Source organism: Lynx canadensis, chromosome D1 (assembly GCF_007474595.2).
Source record: "Lynx canadensis isolate LIC74 chromosome D1, mLynCan4.pri.v2, whole genome shotgun sequence".
Lineage (NCBI taxonomy): Eukaryota > Metazoa > Chordata > Mammalia > Carnivora > Felidae > Lynx > Lynx canadensis.
In genome coordinates, this window is record NC_044312.2 from 58695136 (window position 1) to 58712582 (window position 17447).

The 17447-nt window shown below is 52.2% G+C and overlaps 1 protein-coding gene across 1 annotated transcript; it reads right to left on the bottom strand.

The window, feature by feature from the left end:
* Window positions 1–4763: 4763 nt before the first annotated feature.
* Window positions 4764–11507, bottom strand: P2RY6 (pyrimidinergic receptor P2Y6). The gene is made up of 3 exons (XM_030331165.1): window positions 11413–11507; window positions 10620–10681; window positions 4764–9785 (listed from the first exon to the last, which is right to left on the bottom strand). The coding sequence occupies exon 3, from the start codon at window positions 9749–9751 to the stop codon at window positions 8765–8767; it is 987 nt and encodes a 328-aa protein (XP_030187025.1). The 5' UTR covers window positions 9752–9785; window positions 10620–10681; window positions 11413–11507; the 3' UTR covers window positions 4764–8764.
* Between the last annotated feature and the right edge of the window lie 5940 nt (window positions 11508–17447).

Below are 17447 nucleotides of genomic sequence, written 5' to 3' on the forward strand. Positions count from 1 at the left end.
GTAGGCGCCACAGGAGACCTGGGCGCTAGCCGCTCCCTGCCCCACCCCTCACCCCGCCCAGGCCACGCCCCCCACCGGGCCCTTCTCTGTGAATCCCACTCTCCCAGAGAGCCCGTTCAGCCTCCCTTGCCCCCAAACGCCCCGCCCCTCTTACCTCTGCTGCCAGTCCAGCTCTGACCCTCCCACGCCGCTCCAGGTGCCCCACCCTCTGTGGCCACGCCCCCATCCCCCACACGTTTCCAGCTGCCCACCCCTAGGCACGGCCCTCCACCTGCCCCCGCCGTCTCAGAGGCCCCTGTCCTCGCTGCTCCGCCCTGTGCCCCGCCCCCTCCTCTTGAGCTCCGTGATACGTGGCTCTTACGCCCTCTACCGGTCGGATCCCCCCCCCATGGAGTACAGGACAGGTAAAGGTAAAGCGGTACCCATCACCAAAAATGCGAGTTTGGAAGACTTAATTTCCTTTACTTCTTTTCAGCCCTTTCCTAATCCCTTCAGCCGTTTCAAACCTAGTCCCTTCGCAAAGTCCCTTCTGCTTCACACGCAAAACGAATTTCAAAGGAAACGCCCTTGACTTGCCACTGCCAAACCAACACGACTACCTGTGGCCCTCCGCCCTCCCAACAGAGGGTGTGGGTCGCCTCTCCTGCTTCAAGCTGATCCAACCCTTGAGCTCCCCTTCCACCTCCGCCCTTGTCCGGCCAGTCTCTCATTGTACTGGGTACTGGGGTCTTCCCCACCCCTGCCTGCTTCTGCTATGTGCCATTCATCCTCAGGGCCCAGCTTACAATGCAAGGAAGCTCCTCAACATTTGAATGAACAAATGAGAGTTTATTTGTTCATAAACAATAACATGGGTTATTGTTGGATGTATGGGTAATATTATTTCATTCTTTTTATTTAATCCTCGAACCACCCTGGAGGGAGAAAATATTTCCTCTCTATTGGTCATGAAGGAGATGTAATTTTGACCACTGTCAAAGTCAGGAAATGGCAGTGCCTGGTATGACTCAAATTCAGATTTGAGGAGCTTTAAATGCCATGCTCCTCCAGTCTTCACCGGTCCCAGATCCCTGATAAAGAGGAGGGTTCTCTCTCCTTGAGCCCCCAGCAATCTCTTCCTCCTTCTTGGGCCTGGGCTCACCTGCCCCAGGAACAGAGGATAGTCTGGTCTGACTCATGCTCTCCTCAGCAAAAGAGGGCTGGGTCTGACTAGGCTGGCAGGCCCTGGAAGCAGGAGGCCCTGGCCCAGATGAGAGGTGCAAGGACGGGCATAGAGCAGGATGGCAGTCAGGGATTGACTCGGTTGAGGGAAATCTCTGTAGGGAGGATGCTCTTCCTCTTTGAGTTGAGACTAGCCTCCTATAAGTTCCTCACCTCAGCCTTGTCTCAGCTCTGCCTCAAAAGGACCTCTGTCCTTCACTGGGGAATTGATGGCAAGGAAGAGAATCCTGCCTGGCCTAGTGCCTCTCTACCCTTGCCTTGCTGTGTGACTTTGGATATATGCTTACACTTTTCTGGGTCTCAGCTGCCTCATCTGAAAAGTGAGGAGTGGGTCTAGAGTTCCCCAAGAGTGCCTCTCTGACTCTATTTGAAGTCAAATTCTTGTTTCCTCTGAAATACTTTTCTACTCTTTGAGGAAAGTTTTGTTATGGTGGGGGAGACCCTCATCCTGACAGACACTGCTCTCCTCCAAAAACAATGGTCCCTACCATCTGAAATTTGTACTTTGCCAAACTTTTTCACATCCTGTCATATTTTGTCTTCACATCACTTCTGGAATAGAAGTTTATATTCCCATATCACAGATGGGCAAACTGATGGAGAGATGCAGAGACTCAGGTCACCTCAGCATCCTGAAGCTTGGCCTTGAGGTAGGCTGACTGAGGCCTTTGGATCAGGAATCCCCTTGGTGAGGGGTGAGGAGGGTGTTTAAGGATCTAGGCTGGGCCACCACCCAGTGGCACACTCACCCAGGCAGAGAGTGGCTTGGCTGTTCCAGCACCTCACGAATCCTCCTAGCCCCAGTACCTTCTGATTCGTGATGAGACAAAGTCATCTTCCAGGTACAGAGGGTGCCTGGGTGTTTTTAGCTCTTCAAAGACTCATCTAGGAGGTTGCTGGGAACACTGGGCACCAGGGTAGAGAGGGGAACATTTCTGGGAGTCTAGAGCTGGGCCCAATGCAGGCACCCTCACAAGTGTGCCAGATGACCCTCAGCAGGTCACTCCCTTCCTCTGGGCCTCAAGCCCCTCACCTATGAAAGGAGAATGAAAACATTAACCCATCTACCCATAAGTCATGGTGCCCAGCAAGATCGGGGCTATAAAACTCTTGAAGAAATCAAGATAGGAAGGTTGTGATGGTCACAGTCATGGCCAGTGATGGCCCTTGGGTACTTAAGAGGGAGAAAGATAAGGAGTGAGAGGACCTTGAGAAGAAATGCCCTCCAGGGGCCACCTGGGTGGCTCAGTTGGTTAAGCGTCTGCCTTAGGCTCAGGCCATGATCTCACTGTTCATAGGTTCGAGCCCCATATTGGGCTCTCTGCTGTCACTGTGGAGCCTGCTTTTGATCCTCTGTCTCCCTCTCTCTCCTTTCCCCTTCCCCCACTCCCCTGCTCGTCTCTCTCTCTGTGTCTTTCAAAAATAAACATAAAAAAAGAGAGAGAGAGTGAGAGAGAGAAAAAGAAGAAGCAATAACCTCCAGGAAGGAACTGTCTTAGGGGGAATCTGACTCCTGACTCCATTCCCAAGTCAATTAGAAATGACCTGAGATTGTCCCCTTTCCTGTATAATTAGACCTCAAGTGGACAGTATTGGATTATTTATAACCTTTAGTTCATGACACATTCTCACCACTTCTTTAATTGGCTCCCACCACAAAACAACTAGGACCTTGATAATGTCCTACATCTCATCATATAGGTTCCCTACCACCCATTCTCCTGCTGTCGTACCACGCCGAATAATAACCATTACCTCCTGTGTTCAGCATTCCTTTGCTTTCCTTTTTGTGTAGTTTTGTTGCATCTGTGTATTCCTTCAAAGTATATATTTTCATTTTAGTTGTTACAAAAGGGCATCTTGCTCTGTGTAATTTTTTGAGATTACTTTGTACTTAATATTATACTGCTTAGGTTTATCCATATCGTCACACATCCGTGTAGTGCATTCTGGCTGCGTGTAATATTCCATTGTGTGAATATAGCATGGTGTATTATTCATCCACTCTCTCATGGATGGATATTTGAGTGTTTGCAGGTGTTTGCTCTTGCAAATAGTGCTGCTCTGAGCATTGTGCACGACTCCAGGAGCAAATGCGCAGGAGAGCTCAGGGTAACAGGCCATGTGACTACTCAACATCCAGGAGGCATTGTCAAGCTAGGATCGAATATCTCTCTGTGTGTTTTTATTTTATTATCTGTGTTTCCTTTTATGTGAAATGCCAGTTTGTGCCTCTTCTATTGGGTTATTATACTTTTTTGTACTTTATGAAAATTCTGCTCTAACTTTTCCATGCTCAATAGGGTGGCTTAGGGAGGGCTGGTAGTATTATCATTGTTTTATATGTAAGGAAACAGAAACTTAGAGAAGTGAATGGGCTTGTTTAGAGTCACAGAGTCAATAACAGCCCTTTTGCACTGAGCTGATACCTTCTGAGACCATTGGGCCTCAGCTAGGAAACCTCTGCCCCTTAAGCTGAGTCACAAAACCCCTGGTCCCCATCATCTCTCAGCTCCTGACCATTACATGAGCTTATAGTCTCCCCAGTGAGACCTTAGCCCTTGTTATGTTCTTCTGAGCTCTCCTCCCAGCTGTAATGATCCAGCGTATATATTTATTTCATTATTGTCTTTCTGTTTCATCAGACGAGAAGCTCACTCAGGGCAGGGACCCACTGCTCAGCATGATGCCTGGCTCATAGTAGGTGCTCAATAAATGTTGTTTACTGGATGAACTGCCAGTTTCCTTGTCTGCACCCCTACTCTCACCCCCAGGTTCTTTCTGAGGATAGGGTCTGGGTCAGAGCTGCCTCTGTGTTCCCATTGCCATCTTGGAGGAGTATAGAGAATGTGTGTGGAAGAATGAATGAAGGAGGGAGGAGCAAGCTGCATCTATTCCTAGGACAGATCCAGTGCCCCTGGGCTTTTCCACATTAGAAAGGACAAGCCCTGGTTCCTGATTCTCTGGCTCTTCCATCTTTGGCCCTGCCCCTGTACTCAACCTACAACAGCCAACTCATATGCCTCCTGTCATGGAAGTGCTTTCCCTGGACCAGGCCTCCCTGGGAGCCTTCTTCTCTCTTTTCTTCTCCACCCATCACCTCCACTTCCTCCCTGCCTGCTACTCCCTCATTCAAACACCTCCACTGCCACCATCATTCAGAAATCCCTAGGCTTTGACCTTTCACCTCTCTGGCTCCTCCTCCTGCCCAGCCCCCTAATGAAGTTCCCAGGGTTCTCTCCAGGCCCTCCCTTCCTACTCTGTCCCTCAGGAAACCCATCTACCCCCTCGGCCTCAGGCCTCAAGCCGAAAGCACCATGACCACTCCCCAAGTTTTGCAATTCTCTAAGAAGCCTTCCTGGGTATCTCCAGACCCTGCTGAGTCCTAGCTCCCACCCAGGTTGAGGCCTTGTTATCAAGCTGGACCCTGCCCCCACCCCAGTCCAGGACACTGCCTGGCCTCCCTCTAGGTCCACCATCTCAGGATAGGAGCGAAGTAGAGGGACTTGTTTTGGCTGTGGTAACAAAGGCCTGAAAAACTCGTGGCTTAAAAAAGATAGACATTTATTTCCCTCTTGTGCAAAAGTCCAAATTCAGGTGGCCCCAAACTGGAATGGTCAGAAACCCAAGCTGTTTCTCATGGTCCAAGATGGTGCCCCAGCTGTGAGGCCCCCATTGTAAGCAGCAAGAAGGGAGGGGAGGCAAAGGACAGACCCCACCTATCTTTTAAAGACCTTCATCCCCTTCCTGTGTTAAACTGCTGTAGGCCACTTTGCTTATATCCCACTGCCCAGGATTAAGATACCTGGTCGTACCTAGCTGCAAGTAAGGCTGGGAAATGAAGTTTTCATCCTAGGAGAACTTGTGCCCAATTAAAGGAGAGTTAATACTGCAGTTGGCACTTAGCTGTCTCTGTTACAACTTCCTAGGGGGATCCCCAATTACTGGCACTGGCTGAGGCAGGTGGGCACTTGAAAGGCATGTAATAAAAGGAAAGGGAAGCAAGGCAGGTCGAGTAAGGCAAGGGGGGCATCTAGTATCTGGGTTAGAGAAAGACTGTGTGACCTTCACAGGTCAATTCTCACATCTGGGCCTCAGTATCCCCATCTGTAATTGGAGGTATTGTAAGGATTAAGTGAGAAAACGTGTGTACAGCACACTGCATGTGCCCAGGACCTGCAGAGCCCAACAAATGGCCACTGCTGTCATTGTTGTGGCTCCCCGGTGCTCCCCTGGGCTGGCACCAAGCCTTTTACTCTCCAGCCCTGCCAACTCTCCGGCCTAATCTCTTGCTATCTTTCCTCCAACAGCCTCTACGCCTTGGGCTGTGCTGTTCCCCGCACCAGAACAAACTTGCCCTCTCTTCTTCAGTCTAATTATGGCCATCCTTCAAGCCCCAGCTGCACTGCTACACCCCAGGAAATCTTCCTCAAGCCCAGAGCATCACCTTGGACCCCTGTGAACCCACATGCTCCCCCACCCCTCACCACACTCTACCTCCACACCTTCGTCCGTGTCTCCTCTGTCTTTACCCCAGTGAGCAAACATCCCCAGCTGAAGCCCCTATCCCCGGGTGTGCTCTGGGTTAAAGTGAGGAGAGAGATTAGGGGATGGGGACAAAAGGAGGGAGAAAGAAGGGGGGAAATTCAAGCTCCCCAAATGGCACTCAGGAGTCTCTGGCATTAATAAATGGTTTTTCCTTCTTGTAGGAGTAGATAGATGGGGCTCATGGATTATGACCCTCGTTCTGAAGGGAAAAAAGAAAGTGCGCGGAGTTTTTTTTCTTAAAAGACCAGCTGCCTCCTCAGGTGAAGGAAGGAGAAATCCCTTGCTCAGAGCCCCTTGTTTAGAAACTTCCTAGGCAAATTCCTAGAGAGAGAAACTGGAGGAACTTGTGTGCACAAAAGGCAAAGTCATTACAATAGCAACACTCATTGCACGCTTACTGTGTTTCGGCATTACTCTGAGTGCTTTGCACGTATTAATCCTCACAACCACTTTTCAAGACAGATAGCGTCATCATTCCCATTTTATAGCCTGGGAAGTTACGGTACAAAGAGGCTACATAACTTGCCCAGAGTAACATAACTAGTAAGTGGTAGAGCCAAGATACACGCTCAGGTTGAGCTGGGTCTGCAGTTTCCACCCTTTATGCTGTTCTGCCTTGCGAAGGGATGCTGGAAATGGAATTTACCTGTGGCCCACAATGTTCACTCTTGGAAAAGTAACCAGAGAAAGGGTCACCATTCTCGGCAGTCTGCTAGGACAGTCATCTGGGATGCTCTGGGCACTGTGGGCAGAGGCCCTCTGCCTTCCGCTCTCCTCCTGCCCTACTCCCCCATGACAGGCAACTGAAGAGTCTCATCTCAGACTCTCAACAAGATGCAAGGCAAGCATCATCTGTACTACTTGGCAGGACATTGCATTGTGTTGGGAATATACATCTTCTGACATTTCCTCACATCTCTTCCCTGTGACCCAAAGAATCAAAGTCCCTTCTGTCCAAATTATCATCAACCTCTTCAGCAAGGGCACTTTTGATGGGTTCCCAAGATGGTTTGGGCCTGGTTTTCCCACTTCCTCAGACAGCTGCAAGCACACTTCCAACATTACTATGGAGTTTAACTCCCACAGAGCCCTTCTCTGAATGCCCCCATTGCCCAACAGCCTTGGAGATTAGACAGGGCTAAAAGGAAAATGCTGAGTAAGCTACACAGTCCTTCCCCTCCCTGCCCTGTCCCTATGCCCTGCCCTCTCTCGGCTCTACCCTCTAAGAAGGTAGACTCTTTGTCAAGGCTGGTTCAGGTACAGGGTCTGAGTGGTATACTAGCAGCCAAGGGCAGGTGAAATTGTTCTACAGGTGGAAAGCTGGGACCTGGGAGGAAGGAATAAGGAATGGAGGAGAAGTGAGGGGGGGGTCCGGTGGGGGTGTGTGTGGAGATATGAGGAAAAGGAGCAGAGAGGGTGAGGAGCTGTGCGGGTGGGGCCGAAAGGAGGGGTGGGTGGGGAGAGCAGGTAAAGAGGCCTTATGTGGCAGAATCCCTTGGCTGTCTTCTCAGAGACCTTCAGTGAAGATGCCTTTCCAAAGCTTTTCAAGGCTCAGGTCTCTGAGATGCCCCTGTGAGATGGCCTCCAGCAGCCTCCTAGGCACCCACAGGCCAGAATGATGAAGGTGAGAGGGCAGGAGCAGAACCCATGGAACAGTCTGTCTTGAGACTGGCCACAGGACTTCTGCACCTCCATGTGGCAGCCTCCTGGTAGCCCTGGCATGGCCCTGAGTCTCTTCAAGTTGACTTCTCCTTCTAGAATGAAGCAATATTGAAGGGCTATTTCCCTTCACTTGGGGGGGCCTGGTGGAGGGTTCCTCAGGCACCCAGGATACCCTGAGGCTGAAAGAGGCCCATGCGAAGAGATAGGTGGAGGAGAGGTGGGGTCTGGGGCTCTTCCTGGCATTCAATGCTCTGGTCCCACCCACTCCATCCCCTCTTGGACTTAACTGAAACTCACTATTGATTTGCAGCCAGATTCAACAGGTCTCTGCCTCTGGGTTTTATGCACCCAGTGCCTTCCATCAGGAGCAGCCTCCTTCTCTCTGTCTTTTGGATTCCTCCCTGGCTTAAGCTCCACTCTTTGAAGAAGTGCTCCCTGATTCTTCCCTCTGCTCAGCCCCCACAGCCTGAAGGGTGGCTATGGGACAGCTCTTGTTTTCTCAACTTTCACACACAGCAGACCATATGCCTGCCCCCCACTCCAGCTCTCTACCCATCTCCTCCAGCGCAGAGTCTAGATTAGGGCCATCCCAGGCTGGGTGAACACGCTCCCCACTTCTATTTGCTGACCTGCCACTCAGCCCTGAACATCTGGTTCAGATGCCCCCCAGCCCCGCCCTGAGAAATCTTTCCTGACTCCTTGGACTGGATCATGGGTATCCTCTGTTCACCCCTCCCCGCCAGCCATGCTTCCCTCTGTCACAGCCTTGACATCACTTTGTCAAATGTCAGTATATCCAGTAGTTGGGAGCCTATATGGGGCAGAGCTGGGACTTGTTCTCCTGGGGCGCTGGAATCAACTCAGGCCCAAGCACAAGGTGTAGGTAAAGTTTTGCTGAATGACTGGAACATCACATACCTCCAGAGAGCTCATATTCATCCCTCAAAATCCAGCTCAAATGCTCCTTTCCAGAAGCCCTCACTTCCTCCTCCTATCTTCCCTCACTCCCTTTATTGGTGACTCCAAAACATTCGGCATGCTCCTCAATTACAGTGCATGTCACACGCCATTTTTGTGAGCAGCTTAACATGGCTTCCCTGCCTCTCCAGGGCTGACTTGGACCTTCTGGAGAGCCAGGTCCGAGCTTGTCTCTCTGTGCCCACACGGCCCAGTCCAGAGAAAGAGCTCAATAAATAGTCATTGGTTGAGATTTTGGAGTCTGTGGGGCGACCTCACTCCATGCCCAGCTGAGCTAAGCTCTAATTCTCTGCACAGTTTGGGGTTGGTGGGGCTTCCGGCGCCACAGCCCCAGGTGTCCTTGTCCCCAGTGGGCTCAGGGACCCCGTCGCTGCCACTTGGCCGTGAGTTTCTGCAGCAGCTCATGTGGCCTCCGGCGGAACTTCTTCTGAGTGAAGTAGAAGAGAATGGGATCCAGCACGCTGTTGGCACTGGCAAAGGGCCGTGTGACTTTGTAGGCAGCTGCAAAGGCCTCCAGCACAGGGCAGGGGATCCCAGATGTAGAGCGCACCGCCAGGTAGGCTGTCTTGGTGACGTGGAAGGGCAGGAAGCTGACGGCAAAGGCGGCTGCCACCACCACCGCCATGCGGGCTGCCTTGCCACGCCGCTCCCGGGCCACTGGCCCTGCTGGGCCGTCCTGGCGGCACAGATGGTAAGCCAGGCGGCAGTAGCAGGCCAGCAGGGCGGCAAAGGGCAGCAGAAAGCCGATGACCGTGAGGGCCATGCCGTAGGGCATATAGTGGGAGGCCAGGGCAGGCGGGCTCAGGTCGTAGCAGACGGTGCGGTTACGCTGGACGCCTGTGGCAGCAAAGAGGGCTGTGGGCAGACACTGGGTCGCCACAGCCAGCCACACGGCCCCACACACTACCCAGGCGGCGCGGCGGCCCCCACGCTTGTGCCAGGGGGCCAGTGGGTGGCAGATGCCCAGGTAGCGCTGGAAACTGATGCAGGTGAGGAAGAGGATGCTGCCGTGCAGGTTGGCGTAAAACAGGAAGCGGACCAGGCGGCAGGCGAGGTCGCCAAAGGGCCAGTGGTCACCTTGGGCATAGTTGTAGATGAGCAGGGGCAGGGAGCAGGCGTAGAGCAGGTCGGCCAGGGCCAGGTTCAGGGTGTACACGGCTGTGCGGGTCAGGGCCCGGCGGGATGTGCCGATCTGGGCGATGACACAGGCGTTCAGTGGCAGGCCGGCCGCCAGCACCACTGAGTACACAGGTGGCAGTAGCAGTCTCTTGAAGTTCTCTTGGTAGACACAGGTGGTGGGCGGTGAGCCCGGGGCCTGTCCTGTCCTGTTGTCCCACTCCATGGCTGCCCGATTATGCTTCCCACATGCACAGAGGCTAGGGAAGCAACACAAAACCTGTCAGTAACTATACTCACTGACTGTCCGGTAGGCCCCCTGTCCCTCTCTGGGCCCTGATCTCCACCTGAACCATCTATGATACTCACTACCCCACGGAGACAGCACGCTGCCTTCACTTTAAGGAAACCTGGAATACAATAAAGCTCAAGCTTGGGAAAAATCCAACTCACTTTCTATAATATTCATTTCCCACCAACCTTCCTGGTGAACTTCTATTCGGCCTTCAAAACCCCATGTCTTCAAAACCCAAATGTCTCCTCTTTAAGGGGAGACTGACAGACTTTTGGTTTTTGTTTGTTTGTCCTAAATCTTTTTTTTAAAAGTTTTATTTATTTAGGTAATCTCTACACCCAACAGGGGCTCGGACTCACGATCCCGAGATCAAGAATCACATGCTCTTCTGACTGAGCCAACCAGGCACCCCAGGCAGACTTTAGTTTGAATCCCACCTGTGCTACTTATTAGCTATGTGACCTTGGGCTAGTGATATACCTTTTCTGAGTCTCAATTTTCCCATCTGAAAATTGCAGGAATGACAGGCCACCTCTCAGAATGTCATGAAGTTTGAGGTACTAAATCACGCTAGGTAGGGCTTCCCCTGGGCTTTTTGGAGTTTGGAGATTATGGTTATGGTGAACATGTGTGTCTTTCTCTCCTACACAGACCAGGAACCTCCTGAAGAAGTGCCAGGTCTGATGCCTGTATCTGGGAGCCCAATCTGCGGTCCAGGGCAGTGAAGGCCCTGGTAACTCTTAATTAATCAACGTGAACAGTATCCACACACTGTGAACTGATGAAGGACAGTGCCCACCTCCTCAGACTGGACTCCACCTTCCAAAGCCATGGTTCTTCTTTTGGCTGCAATCTTCTTATCTGTAAAATGGGGGAAGGAGGTGATTCAGGAGTTCCTCTAAGCCTCCTTCTACTTGACTTGAGGCTACAAATGTCCGTCTAGCACACACTGGACCACAGCACCCTCTGGTGGCTAATATGAAAACAGCTTCCCCAAAGGCAAAAGGGCAAATGACTGAGGACCAACCAAATCTGTTGTTTTTTTTTAACTGATTTTATTTTTAAGTAATATCTTCACCCAAAGTGGGGCTCAAACCCACAACCCCATGACCAAGAGTCATGCGCTCCACTGACTGAGCCAGCCAGGCGACCCTACTGCTTGCTTTTTAGAGAGAGGAAAATCCAGGCACAGCAAGAGGCAGTGATGGCTCAATCTTCCTCATTGAGTTAGAAGCAGAGCCAACCACCTGACTGAGAGGAGACAACTAAACATAGCCCATGGTCATGGGATGTAGAGGTTATAAACCCAACTTCAGAGCTAGGCAAGCCCGACATGGGGCTCATTCAAATCCTGGCTCCCCTACTTCTACGCTGTTCAACCCAAAGCATATCACTGGCCTTTTCTGGGTCTATGTTCTTATCAGTAAAACATGTCATAGGCCTGATATACAGTAGGTGCTTAATAAATGCCATGCCATGCTGTTGTATCCTACACGTAATGCCTCCATTCATCCCTTCAGGCGAGATTTTGGGGAAGCACAAGTGTCTTACGGGGTTCCCTGGTGAGGTAAGTCTGGCTTCTTGATACTTACCTCCCAACTGGCATGTCCACATTTACTGGTGCCCAGAGAGAACTCGCAACTTAAATCTAATGGACCTGAAAGACAAAGCCTTTGAGACAGTGAGTCAGATCATCCCCCTTCCTATTTATAGGTGGGAAAACTGAAGCTAAGGAAAAGATATGAAGTCCTGTAAATGTACACAGAGGGTGACAGAGGTTTGAGGCCAGAAGGTTCAAATCCCAGCTCTGCTACATGTGAGCCGTGGGGATTTAGGCTCATTACTGAACTCCTGGGCCTTGGTTTCCCCATCTGTAAAATGGAGTAATAGAGTACCTGCCTCATAGGGTTGTTATGAAGATCAGTGCCTGGCACAGGGCAAGTGTTAGCTATTCTTGATGTGAATATACCTGCTAAGTCAAGTTATGAGATTTTTATTTTTTTTAATTATTATTCTTTTTTTTTTTTTAATTTTGAGAGAGACAGAGCAGGGGAGGGGCAGAGAGAGGGAGAAAGAGAGAGAATCTCAAGCAGGCTCTGAATTGTCAGCACAGAGCCCGACATGGGGCTCAATCCTACGAACTGCAAGATCATGACCTGAGCCAAAATCAAGAGTCGTACGCTTAACTGACTGAGCCATCCAGGCCCCCAAGTTATAAGATTTTTAAAAGTTAAGCTAGAGCAAAACGTAACTACCCAAACTAATTTCTACCAACTTAAAATTTGATTCTGATGAAAATATTTTCCCCAGAGTCTGGGCAAATGCAAAATGAGGTTTGGATTCTCTAGTCTGTATCCCACATGCCATATTATCTTTAATTATGAAAAATTCTTTGTGGGGCTTCAGCCCATGTGCTAGGAGTGCCGGGTGCCCAGTTAGCCAGTTAGGCACGGGGGAAGCCACAGGAAGAAGCACGGGAGGACCCCCATTGTAGCCAGGAAGCCAAGATTAGTACAGGCAAGAGAAAGCTCATTTACCCATCTCTTCATTCATTTGTTCAGGCTATTCTTTCCTTTATGCATTCATTCTCCTGTTTTCACCTGCCAGGCATTTAATGCATACTTACTGCCTGCTGGATGCATGGGGGCACAGTACATAGATGTCGATGCACATAGATAGGTAGAGATATAGAAATTATTTATACACATACACGTACACGTACATATACATATGCTAGTCTGCATGGGGAGACCAGTGTAAGCCACAGGATAGAAGAGACTTTTCAGAAGAGAACGAAGGATGGAGCATGACCCAGGTGGTTGAGGAGGAATTCCCTGGGTGGAGAGGGGTGTGAGGATCTCTGGGTGTCCCCAGGTGGGGAGGAAAGTAGAGCAGGCAGAGCTTGAGAGGAGAGCAGCCTTCTAGGGCAGGGTCATGGTGAGGAGGAAGAAACGGGTAGAAGGAACAGTGCTGTGCCTCTGAACTCTCTTTTGGGAGGCCTATTGTCCTCAGACACCACCCCGAGGGAAAGCCCTCGCCTCAGGTGACTGGAGGCTCCAGATATTTCCTGCTCTCCACTCCCTGGTAAGACTGGTCCTCTTGGAAGGAGGCAGAGGCAGCACAAGGAGATCCAGAGTGAAGCTTCAGGTCTGCTCCAAGAAAGGCAGGCATGCCTGTCACCCTGGCTCCCTCATACACTCTACCCTCTGATGACTACGAGAGGCAGGGGCTGGTCCCAGCGGAGGGCTCCCTTGGCCCCTGCCTCCCAGCAGCTGACACTGTCTCCCTCTAGCTCTCACAGATGTCATTTCTTGGGCCCTGAGCCCTGGGCCAGCTCAGGCCCCAGTGTCTTCCTGGGCTCCGGCCACACTGTCTCTGGTGGGGGGCTTTCTAGCAAGTGGGTCAGATTACATCCTTCCCTGTATTCCTCTGCCCTTTGAAGAAAAGCTCAAACTCCTGACATTCAGGCTCCCTGCTGAGCCCTCCAACCTTATCAAGGTACCCCTGGTTGCTCCACTTTGCCCCTTCCTATCCTGCCACACTGTTCCTGAGACAATAAGACAGCCACACAACTATCCACAGTCAGAGACCTAGACTTCCTCTCGGGCCGTTCCATCTTTGTTGTTCCCTCTACACAAAGTGCCATTCATCACATGTCTGTCTGTCAAAACCCTAAGAGCGCATCCAGCTGCAGATCCCATCTTGCTTCTTCCTATCTGGTCCTCCAACTGGGTAGAGTCCCTTCTTCTGGTCCCCTCAACACCGTGGACCTCCTTTAGGTCAGCGCTGGGCCCAGCCTGCCTGCCCAAAGTCACAGTTCCTTGTGTCCAGCCCCCATGCCCCCCTCACATTGGCCCATAGCACCAACACTCACATGCAGCCTCCTGTCCCCGAAGCACCTTGGTGGCCTCAAATGCGTTGGAGCAAGGGGGGCGCCAGACATGAGGCTCTCCACTCTCCTGCCCTCAACTCAGGCTGCAACACCTCCAAAGGAGCAGGCGGCTTCCTCTGTTTCCTGGCAGGGCTGTCTCTGACTGAAATAGCCCCTGCGGGGGCCACCCCCTCCCTGCCACCTCCAACACCAAGGTCTGGCGGAAACTGGGCCTCGAGGAGCAAGGAGGCGGAGAAAATGTCTCCTTCCTGGAACCCTTCCCACCCAGCAGAAGGAAGAGGGTGATGAGGGGATAGAAAGGTGGGGGAGAACCAGGGGCTGCTGGTCAAAGGCCAGCCCCACAGCCCCAGCAGCTTCCTTTCTCCTCAGCCCTCTCTCAGTCTTCTCATCTGTCAAATGGGCATGTGGGTAATTAAAGAGTTTTTGGCTCCCCCTTTAGCTGTAACACCCAGAGTCACCTTGTAGTCACTCACTCCCCCATCCATCCCTCCTTTCTCCATTCAATAGCTCATTCACTGACCTATCCATCCCTCTACATGGTAATCTACTTATGCACTCACTTATTTGGTCACCTTCTCCCTCTCTTCTTCCCTCTCTTCCTTTTCTCCCAAACCATTATTGAACACCTACTGTATGCCCTCAGATCCTCCCACATACCTCCACTTCTCAGGCACTGTCTCCTGCATGGCGGGTCCAGAGCTCACTGGGAGTGACAGGTGTGGGTTGTGGGGATAGAGGTGATGCCCCTGAGAACTCATCTGAGTGAGATTCTCCCTGCCGGTGCCAAGCCCTCTTCCAGCCCCTCCTTACTCCCAAACCAAGACTCAGAGCTGTTAGGATGGACCAGAGGAGGTGAGGTGGCTTCTCATTGTTCCGAGGAGGACAGCTCCAGTAGCAGAGGCAGCATTTGCAGGGATGACTTGGAGGAGGTGGGCTTTGGTTGGGAGAAGCTGGGGCAACGAGAGGGGGACAAGTTCACGCAGGGAGAGAACACTGCCCTGGGTGCTTGAGGCCCAGGTTCTTGTTTACTTTGGCCCCTACCCACAAGCCCCTTCCCCTCTCTGAGCCTCCTTGGCAGAATGTGGTCATAGTGGCCACCAGCATGTTGTGAGGATGAACTGCCAGGGACAGGGAGGACCCTTTTTACCCTGGCAGGTGTGAGCACTGCCCTCACACCCAAACCCATTTTATAGACAGGGGGATTGAGGAACTGAGTTGATCCCAAAATTTTGGGTCAAGCTGAGGAAATTTAGGTTCGAACTGCTGAGGAACACTTTGGTCAGTTGTTCAAGGATTGAGCACCTACTGCCTATTCAGGGCTGTGCTAAGAGGTTGCCAGCTGAAAGTGTGGACCTCCTGATCTGATTTTAGTGGTGCTAGAGCTCAGGAGGGCAAGGAGGCCTGGCCTTCAGCCCAGAAACGAGTCCTTTGCTGCATTCCTAGGAGAATCTCCAGTGGTCACTCCCGCCACAGTGTCTGCCCCAAGAATGGGAGCAGCCCTGAGGGCTTCCTGGGGGTGTCAGACCCAGCGCAAGGCTTGGGTCAGAGTTCGTGCTACCGGGTTGGGGCCCAGGTGGGAGAGCTCAGGTCTCGGGGGTCATGGGAAGGAGTGACCTGGAATGGCTCCTGGAGAAGGCATGTCTGTTGCTGGGACTTAAAGGGCCAGGAGGACTTGGCCACATGAAGAGTGAAGAGAGCACCCTAGGCAGGAGGCACACAGGCAGGGAATGAGCCTAACCTGTGGGAAAAATGAAGCATAGTATAGCAGGGGATGAGCTGTGTGAAGAGGGGCCCAGTTGGAGGCCTGAGGGGGCTGGCCCATTTAAAACCTCCAAGACAGAGCCCAAGTGCCCCTGCTCTTCTCCCAAGCCTGCCAGGGCTCCTAAGTCCAGCCTCAGCCCTTCCCCACCAGGCTTTCCAGCCCTGAGGTGTACATCTGTGCTATTTCCTCTACCCGGGATGCTTTCCAAATAAGCCGTACTTATCCTTCCTGTAGTTTTCATGTCTGTAAAATGAGATTGATTACTGGTGCCTGCCACATAGGATGTTGTAAAAAATAAACGAAACCATGCAGGTGAGGTGCCCTGGCACACAGTATGGACTCAATCAACATTTGTTAACTGAATGAATCAATTCCAGGCCCAGCCTAAATGCCCCCACTTTGGGCTCCCTCAGCCCATGGCAGCGTGCACCAATTCCTGGGTCCTCACCACCCGGTGTCATCTCCTAATAGTCTGCCCGCTGCCGGATGTTTTAGCTGCAGCCCTGGGTGGGTGGCAGGCGGTGGCAGTGGTTATTCTCTCCCTTATACAGATGAAAGAAGTAAGACTCAGGATAAGTCAACGAGTTTCCCAAGGTGTCCCAGCCAGGTGACATTTCAATACTGTCTTTCTGACTCTACAAACCCCTTATCCATGGTTCCCCTGAAATCCATGCTCAGACGTCCAAGCCAGGAAATTCCCAGAGGATCGTCTCCCCTGCACTGAGGGCTTCTGGCCATGAGATGGTGCCAGCAGACTGCCTGGGCTGGCCAGTCTCAAGCCTTCTGACCGCCGCCCTGGGGTGGGGGCTGTGTGGCAGGTCGGCACACAGCCAGGGCCTCCCTTCTGGGGCTGGCACTGAGCAACCTCAGGACTGGGTTCCCAGCCTCAGTTTCTCCTGGCCCACTCCCCAGCCTTTCTCCTATTTGTTAGTCCCATATCCACTCATATCCTGTTCTCAGAGCCTCACCTGATCAATCTGGCTCACGGGAGCTAGTGGTGACATTGGCAGGGGGAGGGGCCAGTGTTCAGCCCTGTTCGTCTGAGGTAGAGGCCCTGGGAGTGTTGCCCTGACACCAGGCATCCACCCACCCAGCTCTGTTCCAGGTACACCCTTGGCAGAAACATTGAAGTCCCTCACTCCATAGAGGGGACACACTCTGCCAGTTTCCTTTTGTCAGTTCAGGCAACACATGGGATCAGTTTGTGCCTGCAGCAGAAGCGATTCAGGATAGATGGAAGGAAGAACTGGCAAGGGTTGATGCTCCTTGGGTTGCTTGGATCCTATGGTCTCGGGATACCCTTTTAGCTGACTCTGCAGTTCCCTCCCCATCCCTGCTCCAAGGACCTCAAATCTGGAAGGATGAGGAGGCCAGAGGCAGGAGCTGGAAGACTGAGTCACCACTTGCCAGCCAGCCAGGAACCAGCCCAGACCAGGCTGGATGTGGGAAGAGGCCTCCCAACCTTGGCCTGCCTGCCTGCTGGGAAACAAGGCCTGGAAACCCCCTTGCTTGGTCTCCGGCTTGTGAGTTTAGCAGCAAGGGCACAGGATGAGAAGGGTCAAGACCCAGCTTCCTTCCCCTGAGGAGTCAGACAGACTGGGATCCATCACCAACTCACTGTGTGACCTGGGGCGAGCCACCTACTCTCTCTGAGCCTGAGTCTCCACGTGATAAACAGGGCTAGTTCTGGTGCCTGCCTTACAGGGTCATTACATGTTCTGCCACAGTCACCAATCCAGCCCTGACCCAGCAGCATCCAGCCCGGGGCAGGAGAGCCCCCTGGAGCCTGCCTCAAGCCAGCCCGAGGCCAGGTTCCTGATGGCAGAGCCTCCTGGCATCCAGAGGATGGGGGGCAGGGGGCAGTGCCCCCCACACCAGGTGGAGTTTTGGTCCCACCCGTGATATCAGGCTGGCTGCAAAAGCAGGCAAATGTGGTAGGAAAAGGACACAGGGAGGGCAGGAAACTTGATCTC

Excerpts from the sequence above, each read along its gene's own strand:
- P2RY6 (XM_030331165.1), bottom strand. The coding sequence starts at position 9,751 with ATGGAGTGGGACAACAGGACAGGACAGGCCCCGGGCTCACCGCCCACC.